This window comes from Alligator mississippiensis, chromosome 1, assembly GCF_030867095.1.
Source record: "Alligator mississippiensis isolate rAllMis1 chromosome 1, rAllMis1, whole genome shotgun sequence".
Taxonomy (NCBI): domain Eukaryota; kingdom Metazoa; phylum Chordata; order Crocodylia; family Alligatoridae; genus Alligator; species Alligator mississippiensis.
In genome coordinates this window covers 428,722,364-428,743,113 of record NC_081824.1, presented here as the reverse complement: position 1 = coordinate 428,743,113, position 20,750 = coordinate 428,722,364, and the positions used below count along the sequence as shown (strand labels likewise).

General features: G+C 39.4%; 1 protein-coding gene across 2 annotated transcripts in view; it reads right to left on the bottom strand.

The window, feature by feature from the left end:
• Nucleotides 1–1,991: 1,991 nt before the first annotated feature.
• USP12 (ubiquitin specific peptidase 12) overlaps nucleotides 1,992–20,750 on the bottom strand; it is a 98,831-nt gene continuing 80,072 nt past the window's right edge. Inside the window, exons 5-9 of one of the 2 annotated variants that reach the window (XM_059720275.1) lie at nucleotides 18,802–18,878; nucleotides 18,453–18,536; nucleotides 12,252–12,449; nucleotides 9,686–9,764; nucleotides 1,992–4,763 (exon numbers count right to left, since the gene is read on the bottom strand). In XM_059720275.1, the coding sequence (XP_059576258.1) occupies nucleotides 4,662–4,763; nucleotides 9,686–9,764; nucleotides 12,252–12,449; nucleotides 18,453–18,536; nucleotides 18,802–18,878 (540 nt within the window). In that variant the 3' untranslated portion in view covers nucleotides 1,992–4,661. Of the gene's footprint in view, nucleotides 4,764–9,685; nucleotides 9,765–10,802; nucleotides 10,855–12,251; nucleotides 12,450–18,452; nucleotides 18,537–18,801; nucleotides 18,879–20,750 lie in introns of those variants that run through there. The other variant, XM_059720283.1, reaches the window with a different exon arrangement.

The following is a 20,750-nucleotide window of genomic DNA, read 5'->3' as shown; positions in this document are numbered from 1 at the left end:
CTTGGAGTACTCCGATTGGCTGTTTCAGTCAGCCACTCGGACTGCGAATACAGCGTTATGGACAGACAGACAGACAAAAGCTTTTATAATATTAGAATTATTTTCCATTCTAGTAATGAAGATAATTTTGATAACTAACCAACAGCTATGAAAATGCAGTAAGTGTACAAGTATGCGTCTGATGCTCTTCCATGAATTCTGATGAGAGATTAACAATTTTGGTTATCATATAAGAAGATTCAGTTGTCTTTTTAAAATACCAGATATTACAAAGAATACCCGGAACGAAACTATATGCAGATGATCTACTTTGTGTTTAAGGACTGCTGCACAAACAGAATTTAACCACCTCTTACACATATGCAAACTTCTAAATGTCCCAGTCCAATGGGAGGTGGTCTTTTCCAGACTTTGACATGATTTTCAGAAGCAGAGGCTCTATATTGGGTTTAAACTTAGGAGCAAGTGTGTATAATTCAAAACACTTAAACACTGTGCTATATCATTTCTGAGTCCACATGACTCATATCCATGAAAGCATTCAGTGAATTGCTGCATATTAAGTGTTAGATTTCAATTCTATATTTGGTTGCCCACCCAAGTACAAACTTCACTTTTCCCCTTGGGTTAAAAAAAACCTTCTTGGGTAATTCAGGTCTGTATTCTACATCAAGATGCCTCATTATTTGAGTCCACAAAGGACAGTCAAGTTGCATGAAATCTTTTTTTTTTTCTTGCCTTTGCTTTCTTGAACATTCTAATGAATTTGGCAATTAGTTTATTGACAATACAAAGACTTTTTGTTTTATTTTCTAGTGGCCATGCATGCTCTTCTTTGTGGACTTTTCTTACACTTAAAAATTATGTTGTGGTGGAAGACATGTTGGTTAATATCGATATGTTAAAATCAGTATTGACATTTTTGCTTAACAATTATATCAATTGATCATCGTAACTCTTCATGTCCTCTGGGATGACAGCGAACAATGAATGCAGCATCCTGAGTTTTTTTTTCCTGGTAAAAAAAACTTACCTGGAGACCCCTGAACAGACATTCAAATACTGAGCCACTATACAGTCAGGGGGCCTCTGAGCACACATCTCAATGTTCTCTGTAGGGTGTGCTGCCCTGCAGTACAATGTGAGGATTGTGAAGGGGCTCTCTGCTCAGCTGGACCAATGAAGTCCAGCCCCAGTGACTCTCTTTCTCTCTAGACCTGTCGGAAAAAGGGGACCTGTCTGTACTAGGGGAAAGGGTAGAGAAGAGTTGGGCTGAAGCAAAGTATGCTAGGAAGCCAGAGCACTATGCTGTAGTTTCTCTCAGAAGGTAAGTCTACAGAAGTTCAGTCGCATGGGAGCCATTTAACCCTGGCTGTCCCTGGGTTATTTTCCTCTTGGAGCGGCCATTTTTGCTCTGGAAGAAAAAAAACCTGAATGCCTCTACACTTGTGGTTTCCATTCAGAAAGCAGCAACTTTCCCAGTGGAAAGTGAATGTCTGTTCATGTCCATGATGTCATTTTCCAGCATAATTAATCTACCCCTTACGTATCTTGCAAGCTCTCAAACATTTAGGTCTTGACAGCTCAACTACATGCTAAAACAGATCTTTCTTTTAGAGGTACAGTTCACCTTAAAGGTAGAACACTGAACCAGAAAACAGCTGTTAAAATAAAATGTCAGGTTTTTTTCTTGGTTTTCATCAGTTCCAATAATCTTTTCCTCTATTTCAGAAAAACAAGAGAACCATCTATGTCACAACCAATTAAGTGTAGTACCAATGCAAAGTAAAAAATCCTTTCCTTTTATAAAAGTACAGTTGAAAGTACAATTTTTAAGTGTTCCTTCTAAAAAAATCCTTCTCCTCCTCCTCTGTGGCTCCTAGCTGTTGCCTTAAAGCAGGAAATTCCAAACAAATATAGTTTAGAGAACAAGATAAATGACACCACAGGCCATGTAATTCAGCAGTAGGGATCTACACAGGATACAGTACTTACCTTTAGAGAACATACTTTATTTAATAGAAGTTTTTGCTCCAATATACAAAATAGGGGACCGCGGTCCCAATTAACATTTACATAGTTACACAGCAGTTATTTCCATGATTTACAACTGAAGAGTTTCCCCACACTTCGCAATGTAATTACAACCAAGACATAATCCTATAATGTTTTATATATATTTATCAGTTATTATTTGTACTTTCCTGTCTTTTATTTTCAAGTAAGCTGCAGTTTCTGATATGGATTTTATCAAGCAGTTACTTCTATTTTCAGCTGCACTAGAAGAAAAATGAAATATAACATTTGGAATACTCTCTCAAAAACCCTATACAAAATTAAAGTTAACATTTTATAAAAATAAGGTTGGCAGAGTAAAACAAAATACCTTGTGGTTATCAGCGAAACAAGAAAAATGCTTTAACTTTAGTCACTGTATAAAATATATAGCAACTAATCTTGGCTTTTAATTACAGACAGTTTTAAAAGTGTAAAATGACTAAACAAATATTTGTCAGTTAAAAAAAACAATGCAACATTTGTTTTACAATGCTTGTACCTTTATGCAAGGGACTTCATCTTCCTAGCACGCTATGGTCCAACTGATTTTCCCTCACCCTTTTTTCCACTGGAAAAACAACTGTAGATTTGAAAATAATTTGGTATAAGCCCTTAAGAAAGTAAAATCCATTACATTTCCCCCCCTCAGTATTTGTTAAGTTTTTCACTGCAATGCTGGTAGTTTTGTCAAGCTACATAATTTATATAAAAAATTCTAGCCAAGCCAAGGCTTTACAAACTTCATATTTTATAAAAACAATGTTTAACAATATGCCAAGATTTTTCTTCCACAATTGTTATAATATCCCAATTTACTTAGTGATCCTGTTAAAGATGAGTTCAACTGAATGAAAAGGTGAAGTCATTTCCTGAGCTAAAAGATACAGGTAAGTAAAAATGTTAGGTATAGCAGCAGACAAGAGACATTCTTTTAAAAGTTTTAACAGTATCAATAGAATAACAATAAAAATGCAATAAAGTAAAAATTAGCATCTGAATAGGGGTGAGACAGACAACCAAGGCCTGATTGCCATAAACTGGAATATGTGTTCCACCATTCTCCAGAAATTACATTCAGCCACTGTCAGACAACATACTAATGCATGGAAAAAGTGTCAAGTCACAATAGTCTACATATTTCTTACTACACAAAGTATTTTGTGGTGCCAAATTTAAATCTTAATGCTGATTTATAACCCTAAAGTAAGGTACATTTTTTAATTTGATAAAATGTTACTTCAAACAACTTTCAAAACCTTAAAATAATGAACTTATCTTTTTTTTTATATAATCAAGTCATTTATTACTCAAAAACATGTCATTTTTAGAGAATTTTCTGAGACAGGCACCCAGGTTTCTGGGAGTCAAAGTGGCTCAATTTTTTGAGGAGGGAAAGCTATTTTTAAAATGATTTACTTTCATCCACGTTTTCCTAACATTGTTTAGAAGTATGTACCATTAACATTATTATTAAAGAACTGTAAATACTGGTACACCGTCATTGCACCAACATTGTTGTGATAAGCAGCCCTGTAATCAGCATTCATTCAAACAACTACACAAAAGTTTGTTTTATCACTTGACTTTTTAAGAACGAAAATAAAGAACTTAATATTAGCAAATAATATTAAATATTTAGATACTAGGTCCTCCTGAAAGGTCCTCCTCTTGTCTTTATTCAAACTTTGAAGACATTTTAGGCATCATTTTTAGAATTTAAAATCATCTCTCAAATACACAAACACTTAAAAAAAAAATCAATCTAATTCAAAGTAATATATAAAATTATTTTCAAGACTTGTTAGAACCAAGGACAATACACGAGATCCTAGAAGTAACAGTAATTCATAAATAAAAATAAACTATTATTATAAAACCAATCTTTTCCCATAGGGAGATTCAGAACCATACATTTTGATTGATTGTTCCCGCCTTTATAAGTATATATTACTATATAGGAGCTTCTCAGGAGAAGCAAAACATTCTTGCCTCCCTGACACTAGTTTATGTTTTCAGCATATTGATTACGTTCAAGAAGGCAATTGTGTTAGGCCCAAATATCTCTCGTATTCATAAGAAAACCCAGTGGGAGGATAGGTGAGAAAGGGAAGGGGGTACCAGACATGCATTCTTTCAAAATTGAACACAAGCAAATTAATGTACAAAGATTCCTCCCCCTTTCACTGTAAGTCAGTATAAAATACTATACTTGTATTGCTCTTATTGCATTGCCAGATTTAGAGCCTGATCCAAATTCCAGAGAAGTCTTTCCAATGACTGTAACAGACCTTGAAGTAGGACCTTAAGAGAGAAATTCTGTTGTGATCTATCCGAAGGCTGCTCCTGCAAGAATGGCTGGTATCTCTCTTTTCATCTAATAGCTGTGGTAGATTGTGTAGTCAGCATGATACCTGAGCAAATAAAATTAATGTGATATGGAGGGTTTAAAAAGAAATCCAAACTCTTTGCTTCGTTGTGTGCAAACTGCGCTACTGCCCCTGGAGCTCCCTGCATTCCATTTTTAAAAATCAGTGCTTGCTCCATTCCACGATAGCCAGAGAAGAAATGAGGCATAACACCTTTCTCTCCACCACACGTTCCATTCAATCGCGAGACTGATAGAAGAGGATATAACCAGATTCAGAGTTCTTTGAGATGTCTGATGTCAACCCATAGAATTCTTCAATAGCTTGTGCATCAATTTTCTATATATAAACAAAACACAGATACTGTAATTTTTTTTAAAAGGAAGAGAAGCTACACCAAAATCTTTATATTCTATTAAGGCACATTCGGGAAAGCAGTGGGAAAAATGACTATTTGGTTTCATCTGCTAAATTCCTTCTGCACGTTACATAGATACAAGCACTAACATTCAAAAGATTGTGAGGTTTTTCTATTCCCAGATCTTTCCTCCACAGCAATCTCCTTCCTGCCCAGTTTAGGCTTCTATTTGTTTAATAGTAAGAAATGGAATGTGAATGTAATGTCTTTCTGAACACTGACTGGTAGGTGACTCATGCAGAAAGCCAATCTTTAAAAGGTAACACCAAGGCTAAGTGCAGGCATCCAGGGGGACTAGGGGGAGGTTAGATCACTTTAAAAACTGCCACCTGATATAAGGTCAGTCAGGATGGGGGCAGGGCTAGGGGTAGTTGGGAGGATGGGAAGGCAAATAGGCTTGGTAGGAGGGAATGAGGGATCCATGGGAGGTTGAGGGGGGAGCAAGAGGGAACTATAGGGGGACTGAAGGTACAGGTGGGACCCACAGGAGTGATGGGGGGCAGGCAGTGTCTGCGGGGAGATTGGGGGGGGGCAGGCACAATCTGCAGGAGTGATTAGAAGGGTAGGAGTGATCAGCAGTGGGGATGGCGGGGGGGCAGCACGATCTGCTGGGAGATGTGGCAGGCAGGCATGATCTGCGCGAGTGATAAGGGGGATGGGGGAGCAGATGATATCTGTGAAGGGTTGGGGGGGCAGGTGTAATCCATGGGAGCAATCATGGGGGTGGGCATGATCCACAGGGGGATGGGGGTGGGGCAGGCAGAGTCTGGAGGAGCTGGGGGGACAGGTGAGATCTGTCAGGGTGATCAGGGAGGCAGGTGCAAAATGCAGGGAATGTGGGGGGCTAGCTGGTCTGCAAGGGGAAAATAGTGAGGGTTTAAGGGGGGCTCTAAAAATAGCCCAGTGCCACAGGGAGGGGCAGGTAGGAAACATGCAACCTTGAGACTGGGGCCAGCGGCTGGGCTTTCTTAGTCCCTGGGGTGTGCATACAACTACTGAAGTTCAATGCACCAGTAACCTACATAGATTATATCTGTGTGTACATCAATCCAGATCTAGCCTAGACTGGGTTCTGCCATTTTTAGATTAGTCTGTGTGTGCAGACCTTCTGTACAGTTGCGGGTTTAGATTGACTTCTGATCGCTGAAACTGGGTGTAAGTGTAAGGTCTCAGTCTGGGCGAACTAAGACTGGGTGGCTATTTTTAATGCAATCTAACCTCCTCTTAACTCCTGGTGAATGTCTGCACTTAGCCCAAAATTTTCTTTTCTTTAGATACCTCAAACAGAACATGAATTTAGCATGTGCAGACATTCATTATCAGCAATAACCAGAATGCATGGAAGTGAACCAGGTTCCCAGCAGAACAAGGAGTGAGGAGAAAGTCAAACATGACCTGTTCATTAGTTAACAGGATCAGACTCCTAAGTATTGTATGAAGAGCCTCAAGATTACAATGAGTCTTGGAAGAGCCTCCTGGTGATATAGAGCAGGATGTGAAACAGCTTTTACTGGTAAACAACTGCCAGGTATTACTGTCTTTATGATTCTTTGCAAACATAGGATAAAACATAAGCAGAGTAAAAGCAATAGGGCAAGAGCGCTCTGAATTAGAACAAGTTACAGATACATTTTATAGAACAGAGCTGTGAAAAACAAATATCCTTTCCCGCAGATAGGTAGTTTTAAATCTAATCTTGGTCTCTGATGCAATAATGACTAACTGGACTATTTCCATTTTAACACATCCATAGGCTTTAAAAGCGTTATGCTACTTCAGGTCTAATATCAAACTCCTTGCTACTGCTTTGGCACTGTAAACTGCAGAAGAAACTCTGAAAAACACTCTTGCTCTGGTACTAGTGACAAGACCCCCGATGCTTAAGAAGTGCCACAAAACATGTCCGCATCATCTACCTTTTTCAGGGGGAAAGCAAACAACAAACCATATAGTGGTGTCTCAAAATTCACTGAGTATTTTGAGAGGGTACAGAGACCACTCATCTACATTCCTGACCTCCTATATAACTGGGAATCATCTTGTGCATCCAAGTTCCCTGAAGTGATTTTAATATCCTGAGGAAGACTTCAGTATTCTGACTGGTCTTAGAAACTGAAGGGGAAGACCAACCCCTGTACAGCGCTTTTAAGGGAGAAAGTGTTCTTCTCACAGGCCTTATAAGTACTCTGTGAACTATACAAATTCAGAAAAAGGATTTAGGCATAACTGTGGACTGAGCTCAAGAAAGACTTCTGTTCAGCATGAATACCAATTTGACATTGATTCCAGAAAGACATGCAAGCCTGTGGCAGATCACTTTAACCTCCCTGGACCTTCCATCACTGATCTCAGAGTAGCTGCCCTTAGATAGTAAAAATTTAAAAACCAACTTCAACAGGAAATTGTGGAACAAGAAATAATCCACATCTTGTATTATGTTAACTATGGTCTAAACCAAGACTATGGAATTTTATTCTGGATTATTTTGTATAACCCCTATGTTCCTTAATGGGCTAACTGCTTGTTTTTCTCTCTCCTACCCACCTTGCCTGTCCCAGCAATGTCCCCTCCTTTTTTCTTCCTCTTCCTTACCCTTTGTAATCTAATCACTAATTTCTATTTTAGAAACTCTGCATCCTGAAGTCCCTTTATCTGATGAAGTAAACTGTTGCTTAAGAAAGGTCATGCATCTCTTATTTAGTTAAGACTGTAAGATTCAAATCTACCCTTCCTTCTGCCCGATTTCAGATTAACACAGCTAGCTACCTCTCTCTGCTCTGTTCAATATGCAATTGCGGTGAAATAAAAACGATGAAGCAAGATGACAAGAATATAAAACACTGGAAGTTAATGGTATTATATAATCGCAATTACCTATCATCTGAACCCTATGTGTAGTACTAGTTTACTCAATCTTAACAAGGATACTGTAGAATCAAGAGAAGTTTTGGAAATTAGATGAGAATGATTAGGAACATAGGAAACCTGCCATAAAGGAGAAATACTGAAAAGACTGGACTTGTTTACTATAGAAGCAGACAAGTAAGATGGGACAAAGAACAATATGTTGAAGCTGGATGAAGAACTTCTATTGCTTGTGTCTCATAACACAAGAATAAAGGGATATCCAATATAACTGAAAAGTAGGAAAGTAAACAATAACAAAAGGAAATAAGTTTTCTGTACAACATCTAATTAGACTGAAGCATATGAGACCAGATGTCCTTGAGATCAAGAACTTAGCAGGATTCAAAGTGCTTGTGTGAACAGTATCTGGAATGTTAGTTAAATCTTAACAAGATTATTAGAAAGGGAAAAAAATCCCACCTTTGAGGAATTAAACCAACCTTCAACAATTATAGTTTAGGATACAACCTTCCTGAGGGGCAGATTATAACACACATTTGCCTACTGTGACATTCCTCATCCCTTTCGCTGAAGCTACTGGTCTTAGCAATGGTCAGTGACAAGATATTTGATTAGATAGGAATCCACAGTGTGTCAGCTATGCCTATAGTTGCACCAGCTTAAGATAATGCTAAACATGAGTGACAATAAACCTTTTTATATACATTTCTGTCTTTCATGTCCAATGGCCACAGGAGCCTCCTTTGAGATTGTTAGTAAACAGAAGGCAAAGTTAAGACAACCATATCCCAAAGAGACATTAAATAAGAGACATAAAAACAAATGAAAATGTAACAGGCCATTTTATCTGCCTGGAACATCCTGATACTGTAGAAGAAAGAGCTTGATAACAAGTGTTCAGTATTTAGATCAGAAGAGAATGGTAGACTCTGCTGATGGCATACTCCTGCTTTCCAAGTCTTGGATGCATCTGAAGTTGGCTCCAATTTTCTTTTTGCTCACCACTGGAAGGCCTTGCCTTTTCATAACCTGCTGTTTAAATGTCTTTCTAAGATAGGCAGCTTGCCAGTGCATCACTTTGGAGAACACAGGTTGAGTTTAGCTTTTCCCATAGCTTATTTGCAAGGCCTTGAGTAGTGTGACAGTAAACACGGGCCCAAAAGTTTCACAAGCTGTTTTCACATGGGCTTGGGAAAGGAGAGGTCTGAATCCTATGAAGAGCCCTTGGTAACTAAAGATTAGAATTAGGGAAGATAAAGTGAATTCCTCCTTAGAAAAAGCCTTGGACAAGTAAGGTCGTATTACTCCTTGACCTGGTATTGATGGTGTTGGAAGAAAAAGAAATGATAGAAGGATTAGCTATCCTATTTTCCCCTCTTTAAAAGTTGAATTAAACAGACACTGCAGATGCATTCACTTATGCATGTGGAGTAGCCACAACCTCAGAGAGGTGATTTAGTTTTGGAGGGTCTTCTCCCCCATTCTCTGGGAAAACTAAAGTTTACAGGTGACAGGATCACAAAAAGGCATCATGCTCAATCCGGATTAGAAAAAACTCAGGTTCTTTTTTGCATACATCTCATCTACCTTAGAGATTGAGAAATGCTGGGAAGAAGGCAGGCTGCCACAGAGATAAGTACAGTAATTTTTTGAATCTTCGGATCACACTTATCTGTATCTAGTCTGACTGCCTGTAACTTTCTGAGTTTTTTCTTTCTTTTTACCAAGAAAATCATGATTCTTATGGAAGGTAATCCAGAAATATATGCATCATGAAAAAACAGCATTACCTCCTCTGTGATACAAAATATTTTATCTACTGCCACATTTCCCTTCTCTTCTTGATCTAAAGTTCAATTCCCTGAATGTGGTAGCATTTAGAATTGTATTTGCATGATCAATGCACCATTATTTTTAATTCTTAAGAAATCACACATACAGAAAGAGAGAGATACAAGAATTACTCAATACTTACCTCTACAATATCATCATCAAAGAGCAGCCAAAAATCATGACTCTTCACTATTGCAATATAATGTCCCCTGTTAGGACCGCTGTGAAGGGAAAAAAATACATGCATAATATTAATAGCTCTTTCATTACATTTCTGCTTTTTCACAAAAAAAAATATAGCAATTATATTCCTCAATTTTTATTTACTTATTCCTGCCCCCCTGTTTGTTGTTACTAAGATCATTTACATGGAAACAAGATTTTGGACATCAGTACACCAAATACTGTACTAAACAAAGGATTATGACTTCAAGTGAGAAATGAATTGTACACATATAAATATAAATGTGAGTCTGTTTCCAGGTTAACATCTTCAGAAATATAAATAGAGACAAGAAATAAAGAAAATACTTTTGATTCTGAAAGGGGCAGAATAAATTTCTTACAAAATCAACTCTCCAAAACCAAATCTGATTCTGGTCTGAGGCTGGTACTTAGAAATTTCATTTCCAACAATATGGTAGTCAACGCCTTTATGTTCAAGGCAATTTACAGAAGACAGGTCTGGAAAAAAAATACACTAGTTCACTGGACACTAAAAAGCAGGGATTTACCACAGAAAGGCTACTTACAGACATTAAAAAAAACACAAAAAAACCCTCACTTCATTGGAAGCAGCAGCACATTAGTTTGACCTGGCTCCGCAGAGTCTGTATAGATCAGGCACTTCATTTCGGGCTTTTTGGTGCTTTTATCTAATAGCTGATCAATCAGCTATTAGATAAAAACACCAAAAAAGGCCCACTAAAGCGCCCAGTTTATACAGACACTGTGGAGCTGGGTCTAACTAATGCGCTACCTGTTTTGGGCATGTGCTGGGCTGGGTAAGGAAACATGCTGAGTTTAAAGCGCCATTTTATTTTATTTTTTTAACATCTGCAAGCAGCCACATTGACTACATTATAATCTACCAGATCCCCACTGATCTGTTTGCATTTCAAAGGTGATAATGACCTTCTTGAATGGTTTTTCTCTTCTGGTTATCATGTTATCCTTTCTACTGCATTTCTTCTGTCTGTTAACTATCTGCTACTATTTCTTATATCCTGTTTTTATTTACATTGGAGTTGTGTACAGACCTTTGTTCCATCTGTTATATAGCTCACGATGTGTCTGCTTTTTCTCAGAGACCTGAAAAAGGATACTTCATAACCGAAAGCTGGTTTATACCCCTCTCAACTATCACCCACCCGCAAAAATTCATCCTCAAGAATATAATTGTGAATATTTTTTTTAAATCCATAAAGATGGTGAGATTTAGAACAGAAGTTCCACCACTGATTTGCCGATCTGTGTCTAAAGAGAATGCTCTCCAAAATATTATCTGCATTAGCAGTGGCTTTGGACCATCCCAAATGAATGAGGTCTCACTTCAAAATCCATAACCTGAAAAGCCCCAACACAGTCAGACTCATAATGAGACACAACCTTAAGCATAAAAGTTTGTGTATGTGTTCTCAAGAAAATGTACTCCTCTGAAAACAGCTGAATTCAATTTTTGAGTATTTTTCCACATAAAAAAATATGAGAACTTTTCACAGCAACAAGCTGACTATGCAAACAAAAAGAGAAGCCACCTACAATAGTTCTACTCCAATATTTTGGACTGTGGTAGACATAGAAAACTTGAAAAATATCTTATATTTCAGTCAATTTGGCTTTGAGCTGAACTAAACCACTAGCACTTTGGCACAGTGCTCTCCCATTTGTCTTCTAGCAGCCATTTGTAAATCACAGTAACTTATGACAGGAAAGCTATGGGGCAGAGGACATTTAGAGAACTCTGCTGATTGTCCAACCAGGACAATAGTATTTTTTTTCTATTAGCAAAACAGCACAACCTAAGAACCAGATGGAACCTAGCAGGTGCCATTAAATACTTGAGTTGACTATTAAAATGGGTCTAGTATTGGCTGAATAATGGCACCCCAACCTGCAACCACAAGGTCTTACTATGTCAGGTGCATAAAATCGTCGTATTTTTCTTAGGGCCTCTCTGCTTCAAAAATAAAATAAATACCTCTCTCTTTATTTTAGGGATTGAATAAACTTAATAAATATTCATCAATTCACATTAAAAATGACACTCCTAGGTTAGACACAAAATGGGGGGTGACAAACCAGTCTATTTAGAAACAACTTTGTAAAATGTTTCAAGGGAAATTTGGTTATTCTCAGAGTCAAAAAGAGATACTAAGGAACTGCATACATTCTGCCACTCTTTTCTGTGCCACATACGATCATACGGAAGTAGGTTTAGAAAGGACCTCATAAAGTCAGCTAATTCACCCCTCTACTCAAGGCCAGATCATCCCAGCCAAGTATGTGTCCAATTCTGCTCTTGACAATATCTAGGGATGGCAATTCCAAAACATCTCTAGGTAGCCTGTTCCAATGCTTGGCCACCCTCACACTCACCCACATACTTTTTGAAATTTCACAGACCATTAACATTTAGTGATATTAGATTTGTTAACAAGGTTGAAAGTTTCATGCAAGAATACTGGTATCACAAACATCACTGTTACCTTCCACAATGAACAACCACAGCAACCAGGTCATACATCCTATCAGGATTGGTGGCATCTCCTGAGGTGTTAAATAGTCGAAGCTCTAATGGAAACACTACTCTATACGAGAGTTTTGTATATCGATGTAGTTGATCCATATATTTAAATCTTTTCAGATGGAGAGCTAGAATCATAGGCAGTTTTTTTACTTTCATCCTGAAACAAAACAAAATACATTAACTTAAGATTTCCGACCTGTCAACCTTTTAAATTAACGCTGACATAGAAAACCAGACTTCTGAAAATTGTTAACATATGTTCAAGCATTAAAGTCAGCTTCCCAAATGTTTACGTGACAGGTAGTTTGATATTTATCATGTCTGATAAAAACTGCAATGCTTAAGCAATAAAAACAAGCTGCTCTAAGTTAGAATTTAACTCTTAAAGTAAGAACTGCAAATGTGGGTTTGAAAGTAAGCTAGATGAAAGGCTGTGGAATCAATGCCTTCAGTTACAGATGCTGCAAGAGATGTGCAGCAGAGAAGTCAATCTTAAAATATATCTCTCCATATTTTTCCTAGATGGGATCCTAAATGCAATATCCAACTCTCGCTCTTTAGTGACACCTCTAAACACACCAAGTTGTTTTAGAGCTAACAAGGAATCCAACTGGAACAGGGACTTGTCCTCCAGATAAGTGGAGTCAACATGCTAATTTTCAAGTAAATGGCATTGTTTTACAAGCTATAATAATAGCACTGTTTTACAAGCTATAATTTTATACTTCCTAGGGACAAAAATGTCAATATATCTGTGTTTATCTGACCTCACCCCTTCCAAATAGGTTAACACTATGCTCTAGCAGAGTTAATTAGGAGGGAGTTACACAAGCCATAAATAGAAAATGTGAATCTAGATTCACTAAGTGCACAGTGCTCCTTTATCTTGTTTGAGACATTCAGAACATGAACATACACGATCTAAAGTTCACATCGACACTGTCTTCTACGATCTAAAGTGACTACAAAACTCCATCTACTAACTACAATTAGTCTCTTGGTGAGCAGAAACTTCCATTTACTATATGATGCAAAAAATTAAGTGGGCAAATTATCCTTTCCCTTCATCCAAACATCCATTTGTTTGTCTCATCCATTTTTTACATCTCGCCATAACCTTGGCTGTAAAGTTGGTTCAGCAATCATCTTTTTACTACTTGTTGGTAGAGTGCCTAACATAATGGAGTTCCTAGGCCAGGGACAGAAGTAACACAAACTGGTTTAAACCTTTGACAGTACAGAAGTTCAGTGCACATAAACCAGTTTCAGAATGACTAAAAGCTGGTTTACAATAAGCCTGGTTGAATGTCGTATCAGACTTAACTGATTTGGGTCAAACCAGTTTATGAAACTTCTGTCCCAGGTCCCTTCCTTGTTCAAGTTAAATCACAGTCCCCCAGCATGCTTTCCAGCCCTGGGCTGGGCTATGCTGCCTGCTCCAACAGAGAAGGGTTGTGGGGGAGGGGGCAGAAACTGCTCACCCCCCAAGCAAACCTTGGCTGGGGTCTGGGGCCAGGGAAGAGGGTTAAGCCCTCCTTCCCCTGGTTAAGCCCCACTTCCCACAAGTACAGAGCTGACCTGCTGCTAAACTTACAGAAAGTTACTGCTGGTTGCGACTGTGGACTACAAATCCCAGAGGCACCTGGAAGCAGGAAGAGGAAGTGATGAGCAACCCCACAGAGACCTGCTGTTGTGATTCTGGACTGAAAATCCCAGAGACCTTAGGGGCAGCAGAAAGAGGAAATGCCAGAGAGCTCTGCTCTAGCACCCTCTGACTTCTGAACTGACCTACTGCAGGCATGTGGCTGCATTTCCTGAATCAAAATGTAAATGTCTGTGCAGTTGTTCCTCAGTTTAATTTTTGAAGCTTAGACTAACCTGCAAAGACTGAATCGATTCAGCCTCGGGCTTCTGACTGTCTGTACTTAGCCCTAAATGTCATTGTAACTACAAATGAGATGGAAAAAACATACCCTGCACTACATCTTTGGAAGAAAGATGCTTTGCTCCCCATAATATTATTCTACACAGGCATAAATACAGGGTAGCACATACAGATCGCTACACAAGATCTTCACTGAAGTTTTTTTCAAAGACATTGTTGTCCTAAGCATTTTATTCCTATACTTTCATAAGAAATTAGAATAGTTCTGTGGAATGAAGGCCAAATAAATTATTCTCACTGGCAATCTTCCGGCTAGTGAATTGGTCAGAGGACCTACACAAAGAGACAGACAAGGTATCTACAAACTACCTGGTTTATCATAGCTTTTTCTTATTGTAATCATCTCTTCACATAGAGATTTAACTCAATAAACATCTTTTGAAACGTAACTGTGTTGACAATCTGATATGCCCGCTTTTCTGTCCCCACACTAATCTTGACACCTTTTTAGGCTTTTTAGCATAGTTTCTCATCTATAATAGGTAGCTGTATAACTGAACCCCGATAAAAGGGGATGACACCAATTGGTCAAGAGAAACAATGGGAAGATAAGGCAAGGTTCTTACTGATCCACTTAAATGAATACTTGTACCTCCTATTTAAACTAGGTTTGCAAATGTAGTTGGGTATCCAGCTGCTATCAGAAACATCAGAGCAGGTTGGTTCCATTAAGAACAAAGGGGATTACAGTTTTCTTCAAGATGCAGGTTGTTCAACAGTCATTCATGTCTAACACACGTGGAATTTGGTAATCTCTCAGTTTAAATGTATTTCCGTTTGGAAGAACATGAAAACAGTGCTTTATTATCGGGACTTTAATGTGAGATTACATATTTGTAGTCAATAGATGAACCTGAGCTATATGCCTGAGGATGTATTTGTCATAGGGAAAAATTGCAGGGGGAGATGAGTTGTTAATAAACTCAGGCTGTCATAGATCATTAGGGCATGCTGCAAGACTTACTTTCTCCCGACTTGTACAGGATTAGGTAATGGGCCTAACTGGCGAAACACAGAAAGATGACTCAGGTTATGAAAGGGACTTGCTGCATTTTTGTTATTGATATTCCTGTTGAGATTTGGGCATAATTGCTGGAGTCTATTTTAAAACTGCATAATAAGAGACTGTAAAAAGGTACTTTGGGGCTCAGAATATGTACTCTTATCAAATGCAACTAGCCTAAAAATTATGGCTGAACCCAGTCTCACAAATGTATTGCTTCTAGGATAACTAAAAATGTATAGAAGGTTTGGAAAAGCAAATTTATGCCATCATTTTATTTATTATGTATCAGTGGCTTCATATTTATGCTCCCAATCCCAAAAGGAGCTACTTCAAAAAAGGCTGTCATTAAAATGGCATTATTTTCCTTTTTGTTCTTCATTTAAGTTAATTACAAACGTTTAGCTTCCGTGATGAGTACAATATCATTAGAAGAGATTAAATATTTTATTTTATTTTTTTTTTTTTTAAAGATAGTCACCTCAAAAGTCTCAAAGGATATGCCTGATACTAGGAGCTCTTTGTTAGCACAACCTCATTATGTTCTACCAACAAAGTATTTCTAGCTCTGTAGACATAAAAATTCTAGCAAGGCAGTACTTATATATTTCTACTAACCCTCCCTTCCTCTCCAGAGAATTAAAATATAACCCATAAAAGCATAATCTGGCTAGTACAACTGAATCTACAACAGCTGGTGCTGCTCCTGATGGTCAGGGGCATAGAGAGGTGTAATCCCCGATTGATACATGTATGCTAGCAGAAGTCACACTCATCAATAACTATTAGCAAACTTCAGCTATGAGGCCAGATGACAGCTACACATTGGAACTATGATACAGCCAGAAACATCATCAAGAATCATCTCTACAACTATGCTCTAAGCCTCAGACAATACTTCTGATGAGAAAGATGAGCAGATAAGAAATCAATCCAAAACATGTTCTTAACAAGTAGAAGTATGAGAATGAAAATACTTTTTTGACAGAGAGTAACACTGTACTTACCCAAATTCAAGACCCCTCCCCCACAATAAGTAGATACTATACGTGGAAAATTATCAATTTATTGTAATTTTATCTTCCACATATATCATCCAGTTATTAGAGGGTTGTCTTAAATACTTCCCTGCCTCTGCTGTGGCCAGCCCACTGCCCCTTCACCCCTTGCCCTCCCTGCCTGCCTGCCCTGCCATGCCTGTGGCTAGCCAGAAGCAGTGGCAGCAGTTCTGGTCCTGGGTGGGTTGCGGCTGTAGCCAGAACTAAAGGCAAGAGGCTAGAGCAGGGGTGGGCAAAATACAGACCACGAGCCGAATCCAGCCCGCAAAAGGGTTTTCTCCAGCCCACGGTGGGTCCCTAGGTCCCGCCTGGCTCAGGTGCTGCCCAGTCCTGGCGCATCCTGCTACCCCATGGGCATGCAGTGGGGCTGGGGTGGTTCTGCGGCTGGACAGCCTTTCTAGACAGCCTGGGCTGGCCCTAGCACCTCAGTAGCAGCAGGGACCAGCATGCGCACAGCCCCGACCCCACGTGCCCTGTGCCTGCTCTGGGCTCGCCCACCCAGGCCCAGCAGCAGCAGCGTGGGAGAGAAACTGCTACTCAATGTGGGGTAAAAGCAGCCCCTCTTCCTCCAGTCGCTTCTTGGTACAGCTGCCCAGAGCCCATGCAGGGCTGCCCTGCATCTATGCCGTCTCACTGCTGCCTCTGGACTGCCCAGTGGGGCAGTGGTGGCAGTGCAGAGCAGACGCAGGGCAGCCCCGCATACGATCCTACACCAGGAAACACCATCAGTGGGAGGGGGGAGCAGCAACTTTTACCCCACGCTGAGCAGCAGTTTCTCACCTGCACCACTGATGCAGAGCCTGGGCCCCAATGCTTGCTCTGGGCTGCTATGGGATAGAGATGGGTAGTGACCAGCTCGGGGGGGGGGGGGGGGAGGGGGAGCTCCCATGCACAGCCCACCATACCCACAAATCCCACAATCACACCTTCCCCCACACACAATCACACAACCCACAAACACCGCACCCACCCACACCCTCCCTGACACCCCTCACACACACAAACCCCTGCACGCCTCTGGGGGGGAACCCTTCTCACTGCTACATGCACACACACCCAGCCACCCTCCCCCTCCACACATCCCATAGCCCCCCAGAAACCCCATACCCACCCACCCACACAACCCCCCATACCCACCCACATCCACACATACCCCCATAGCCTCCCCCACATCCCACATACACCCTTCCCATACCCCCACCCTTCCACAATATACAAGAGTAAGACTTCATTTTGAGCTATTATGGAATCACTTCTATATATACAGCATAAACGAACAAGTCAGGACAAAATATTTTTTTAAATAAAATTAAAATATGTTATTATGGATGTTTGATTTTTAGTATAGAATTTGGGTTTTTTGGTTCAAAGATGGCAACCCCGCCCTCCCAAAAGGAGTACTTCCAGGGGCAAGGGGAAGGATTTCTGGTGGCAAAAGTCAGAGGTTAGGAGCGGAACTTCTGGTCCCAAGATGGCAACCAGGGGGCAGGACACTTGTCAAGGGGCGAGGCCACCTTTGTGGCCCTCGACAGCTCACTAAACTCGTTAAGTGGCTTTCCAGGCAAAATATAATAGCCCGACCCTAGGCTAGAGGGAGGGAAAGGCAAGTGGAAAAACTGTTACATGGCTATTTAATACATGAGCTTTGCATTTCTAAGAAAGAACACAGTACTAACTTATTTTTGTAAAGCTGTAGCAAGTTGGATCATAGGAAAAGGGAGGTTTTTTTTACCTACGGTTGCTATGAAACTGCCTTGTAACTATGGTTAAGCACTATAAAATTAATCTGAATTATTCTATTTACACTACTTACAACAATACATTTTTTCTGATAACATGAAATGTATATAGCTCTATTGTTTTAGATGTATGCTCTCATTATTATGTCTTAAATATTTAATCTTTTCTGTTTTTTGGGTGGTTTTTATACCTTGAAGCTGTATTCCTTCTTGGACTAAATCAAAATCAAAACCCCAAAACCTATATTATGTGGGTAATATTATTCATACAAGGAATCCCACTGAACTCTAAGTGGAATACAACTGAATAAAAATTAATCTTGGTAAGTGTCCTGAATGTTGCACTCCCAGACTGTGAACCTTAAAAAAAAATCATAGCATATTCAGAAAATAGAAATGCTCATTTCTCAAGTACCTTTTATGTGCTTCCTGCTTACTGCGACATTCTTCACAGTAATATTTGTATTCACTGCACAGAGTTTCTGTATTGCTGAAACCCCTGAATATAAAAACAGAAATAAAAATGTAAGATGTGGAATTCATTCTTTGATTTTGAAATAAACTGATCTAAAGAAAAACATTAAAACCCACACAATTAATTTTAATAACAATCAAGGACAATATGCAGGCACGTTAAGCATCTGACTTATCAATTTAACTGCAGCTATTAGTTTCTCACATTTTCATCTTGATGAATTCAGTAGTTAACATATGAAATAAGGTCATAAATAAAAGAAGGCGGTATCAGATACTTTTGCATGTACCTTAAACAGTGAGTAATTGATGTATTCTGTTCCACATCAACAGAAAGGTCTAAAAAATCTTCATCTTTGCTGCTTACCTGCAGAGAAAGACCAACTCTTCAATAAACTATAGTCAAGTTTAGTTGTAATGACTAATCTCACAATTACTGAGCAATACTTTTGACTCAGACTACATTTTTCAGGTTCACCTAATACAAACAAGTTCAGAATGATGGCACTTATAGTTTAAGAAGCTTTCTCTGGAGTCAGGAGGAAAGGGAAAAGGACATTACAGTGCCACTTGCCAATTTGCTTTGTGAATGTTTTCTTACAGATAGCATTGATGCTGGGTTCCTCTATTCTTCGCTACACTTACAAGCAGAATGATGATCAGCCACAAACTATGACTGTCTTTCCAGTGCTCCCACTACTACTCTTCCACTAAGATTCTTTCCTGTTTGAAAGAAACATGCTAACCTGCTACACATCTCAAATTAGGAAGGTAAATTCCTGAAAACTTGGCTTAGAAAGGCTGGCAGGGCTGGACTTTGTAATGTCTCAAATGATCAAGAGAAAGCAAGTTATTTGATAAATGGGAATATGACTTCCTTCTCTGCGACTCAGTCTATAGACAATCTATGAATCCACAGCAAATCTTTGTGAGAAAATACAACACAATACAAAGTACTCAAAAACCAAATGAGAAAAGGAGACCTGAGGACAAAGCAGGTCTTCCTATGAAAGCCCTCTCAGTGGTCAAGAGTCATTTCCACAAACGTTTGTAAATTTAGCCAACTGTGCCTAGTAAAAGAGTGTAGGTATACAAAGGTATAGTTGACAGGTTTGTCTACTGATATCTCCAGTGGAGATCATTTATTGTCACTGGAAAAGAAACTTATGCCTTGTAAAACTCCTGGATTCATAGTTGGACAAAACACCTGGCTTTTTCCCTTGTAAGATGAGGGAAGATGATACGTGTTCCTGAAAACTTTAAGCACATCTTTAAAGGCCAGGAGAGTTCTAGTGTGACATTATCCCAGTCTTGAACCAGAAAGGGAACAGAAACTTGAAAAATGGCATCATGGTTCTTCCTGCCAAGAGAAAGAAATTTTGACAAAAGGAAAGTCAATGGCAGAAGATTATCCTGTTGTTAGAAAACAGCAAAGAAAACTAAGGAAAGTGAAGAGTTCCAATTCTCCTGGCTAAGGTAGTTGCTGCCCAGAACTACCTTCAGAAGCACAGTCCTAAACTTATCAAATGCAGAACACTGAGGAGAGGACTGCACTCAGTGGGTTATCTGCAGAGTTAAAATCTAACACTTTGCTGGAACTGCACCAACAGGCAATAAAATCTTAACTCTACAGCACTTCTACAAGACCATTTAAGAAGCTGAAATGCAAAGGCTTTAATGCTAAAGGGGTCTTAAGAGTTTCTGTTTAAAAGAGAAGTTTGTCTATCATATAAAGATATGATGCCCTCTCCAATACCCACTCCTGGACCCTACCTCCCTCTCCCCACTCTCCCTCACCTCCCAGAGAATTCCTTCACTTTCACCTTTTTCTGAGTGTGGCATGTTATGGGACACCCGGAAATGAACAAGTCCTTCAGGGTTGCCTTGTTGCAAATCACTTTAAGAGTTGATATATTTGAGTCTGGGGCTTTACTAGGCCCATTGGCAATGTGTTGGGGGGCTGCACTGATTTGTGTGCTGACAGTAGGGCACGGGGCTGCAGCCTAGCCAATGCCAGGGCCTGGCAGCAACAGAAACAGTGGCAATGATGTGATTTTTGCACTAACAATAGGGTGCAGGGCTGCAGCCAGAAATCAGCAGTAGTGGGGGCAGCAGTGGTGCAGTTGTGGCTCCCTACTGTCAACACTTAAATGTGGTCAATGGCTAGGCCTGGCTGAAGATGTTCTCAGCATAAAATCAGAGTCATGTACAACACCTCGGGAAGCCTCAGCAGATCTGA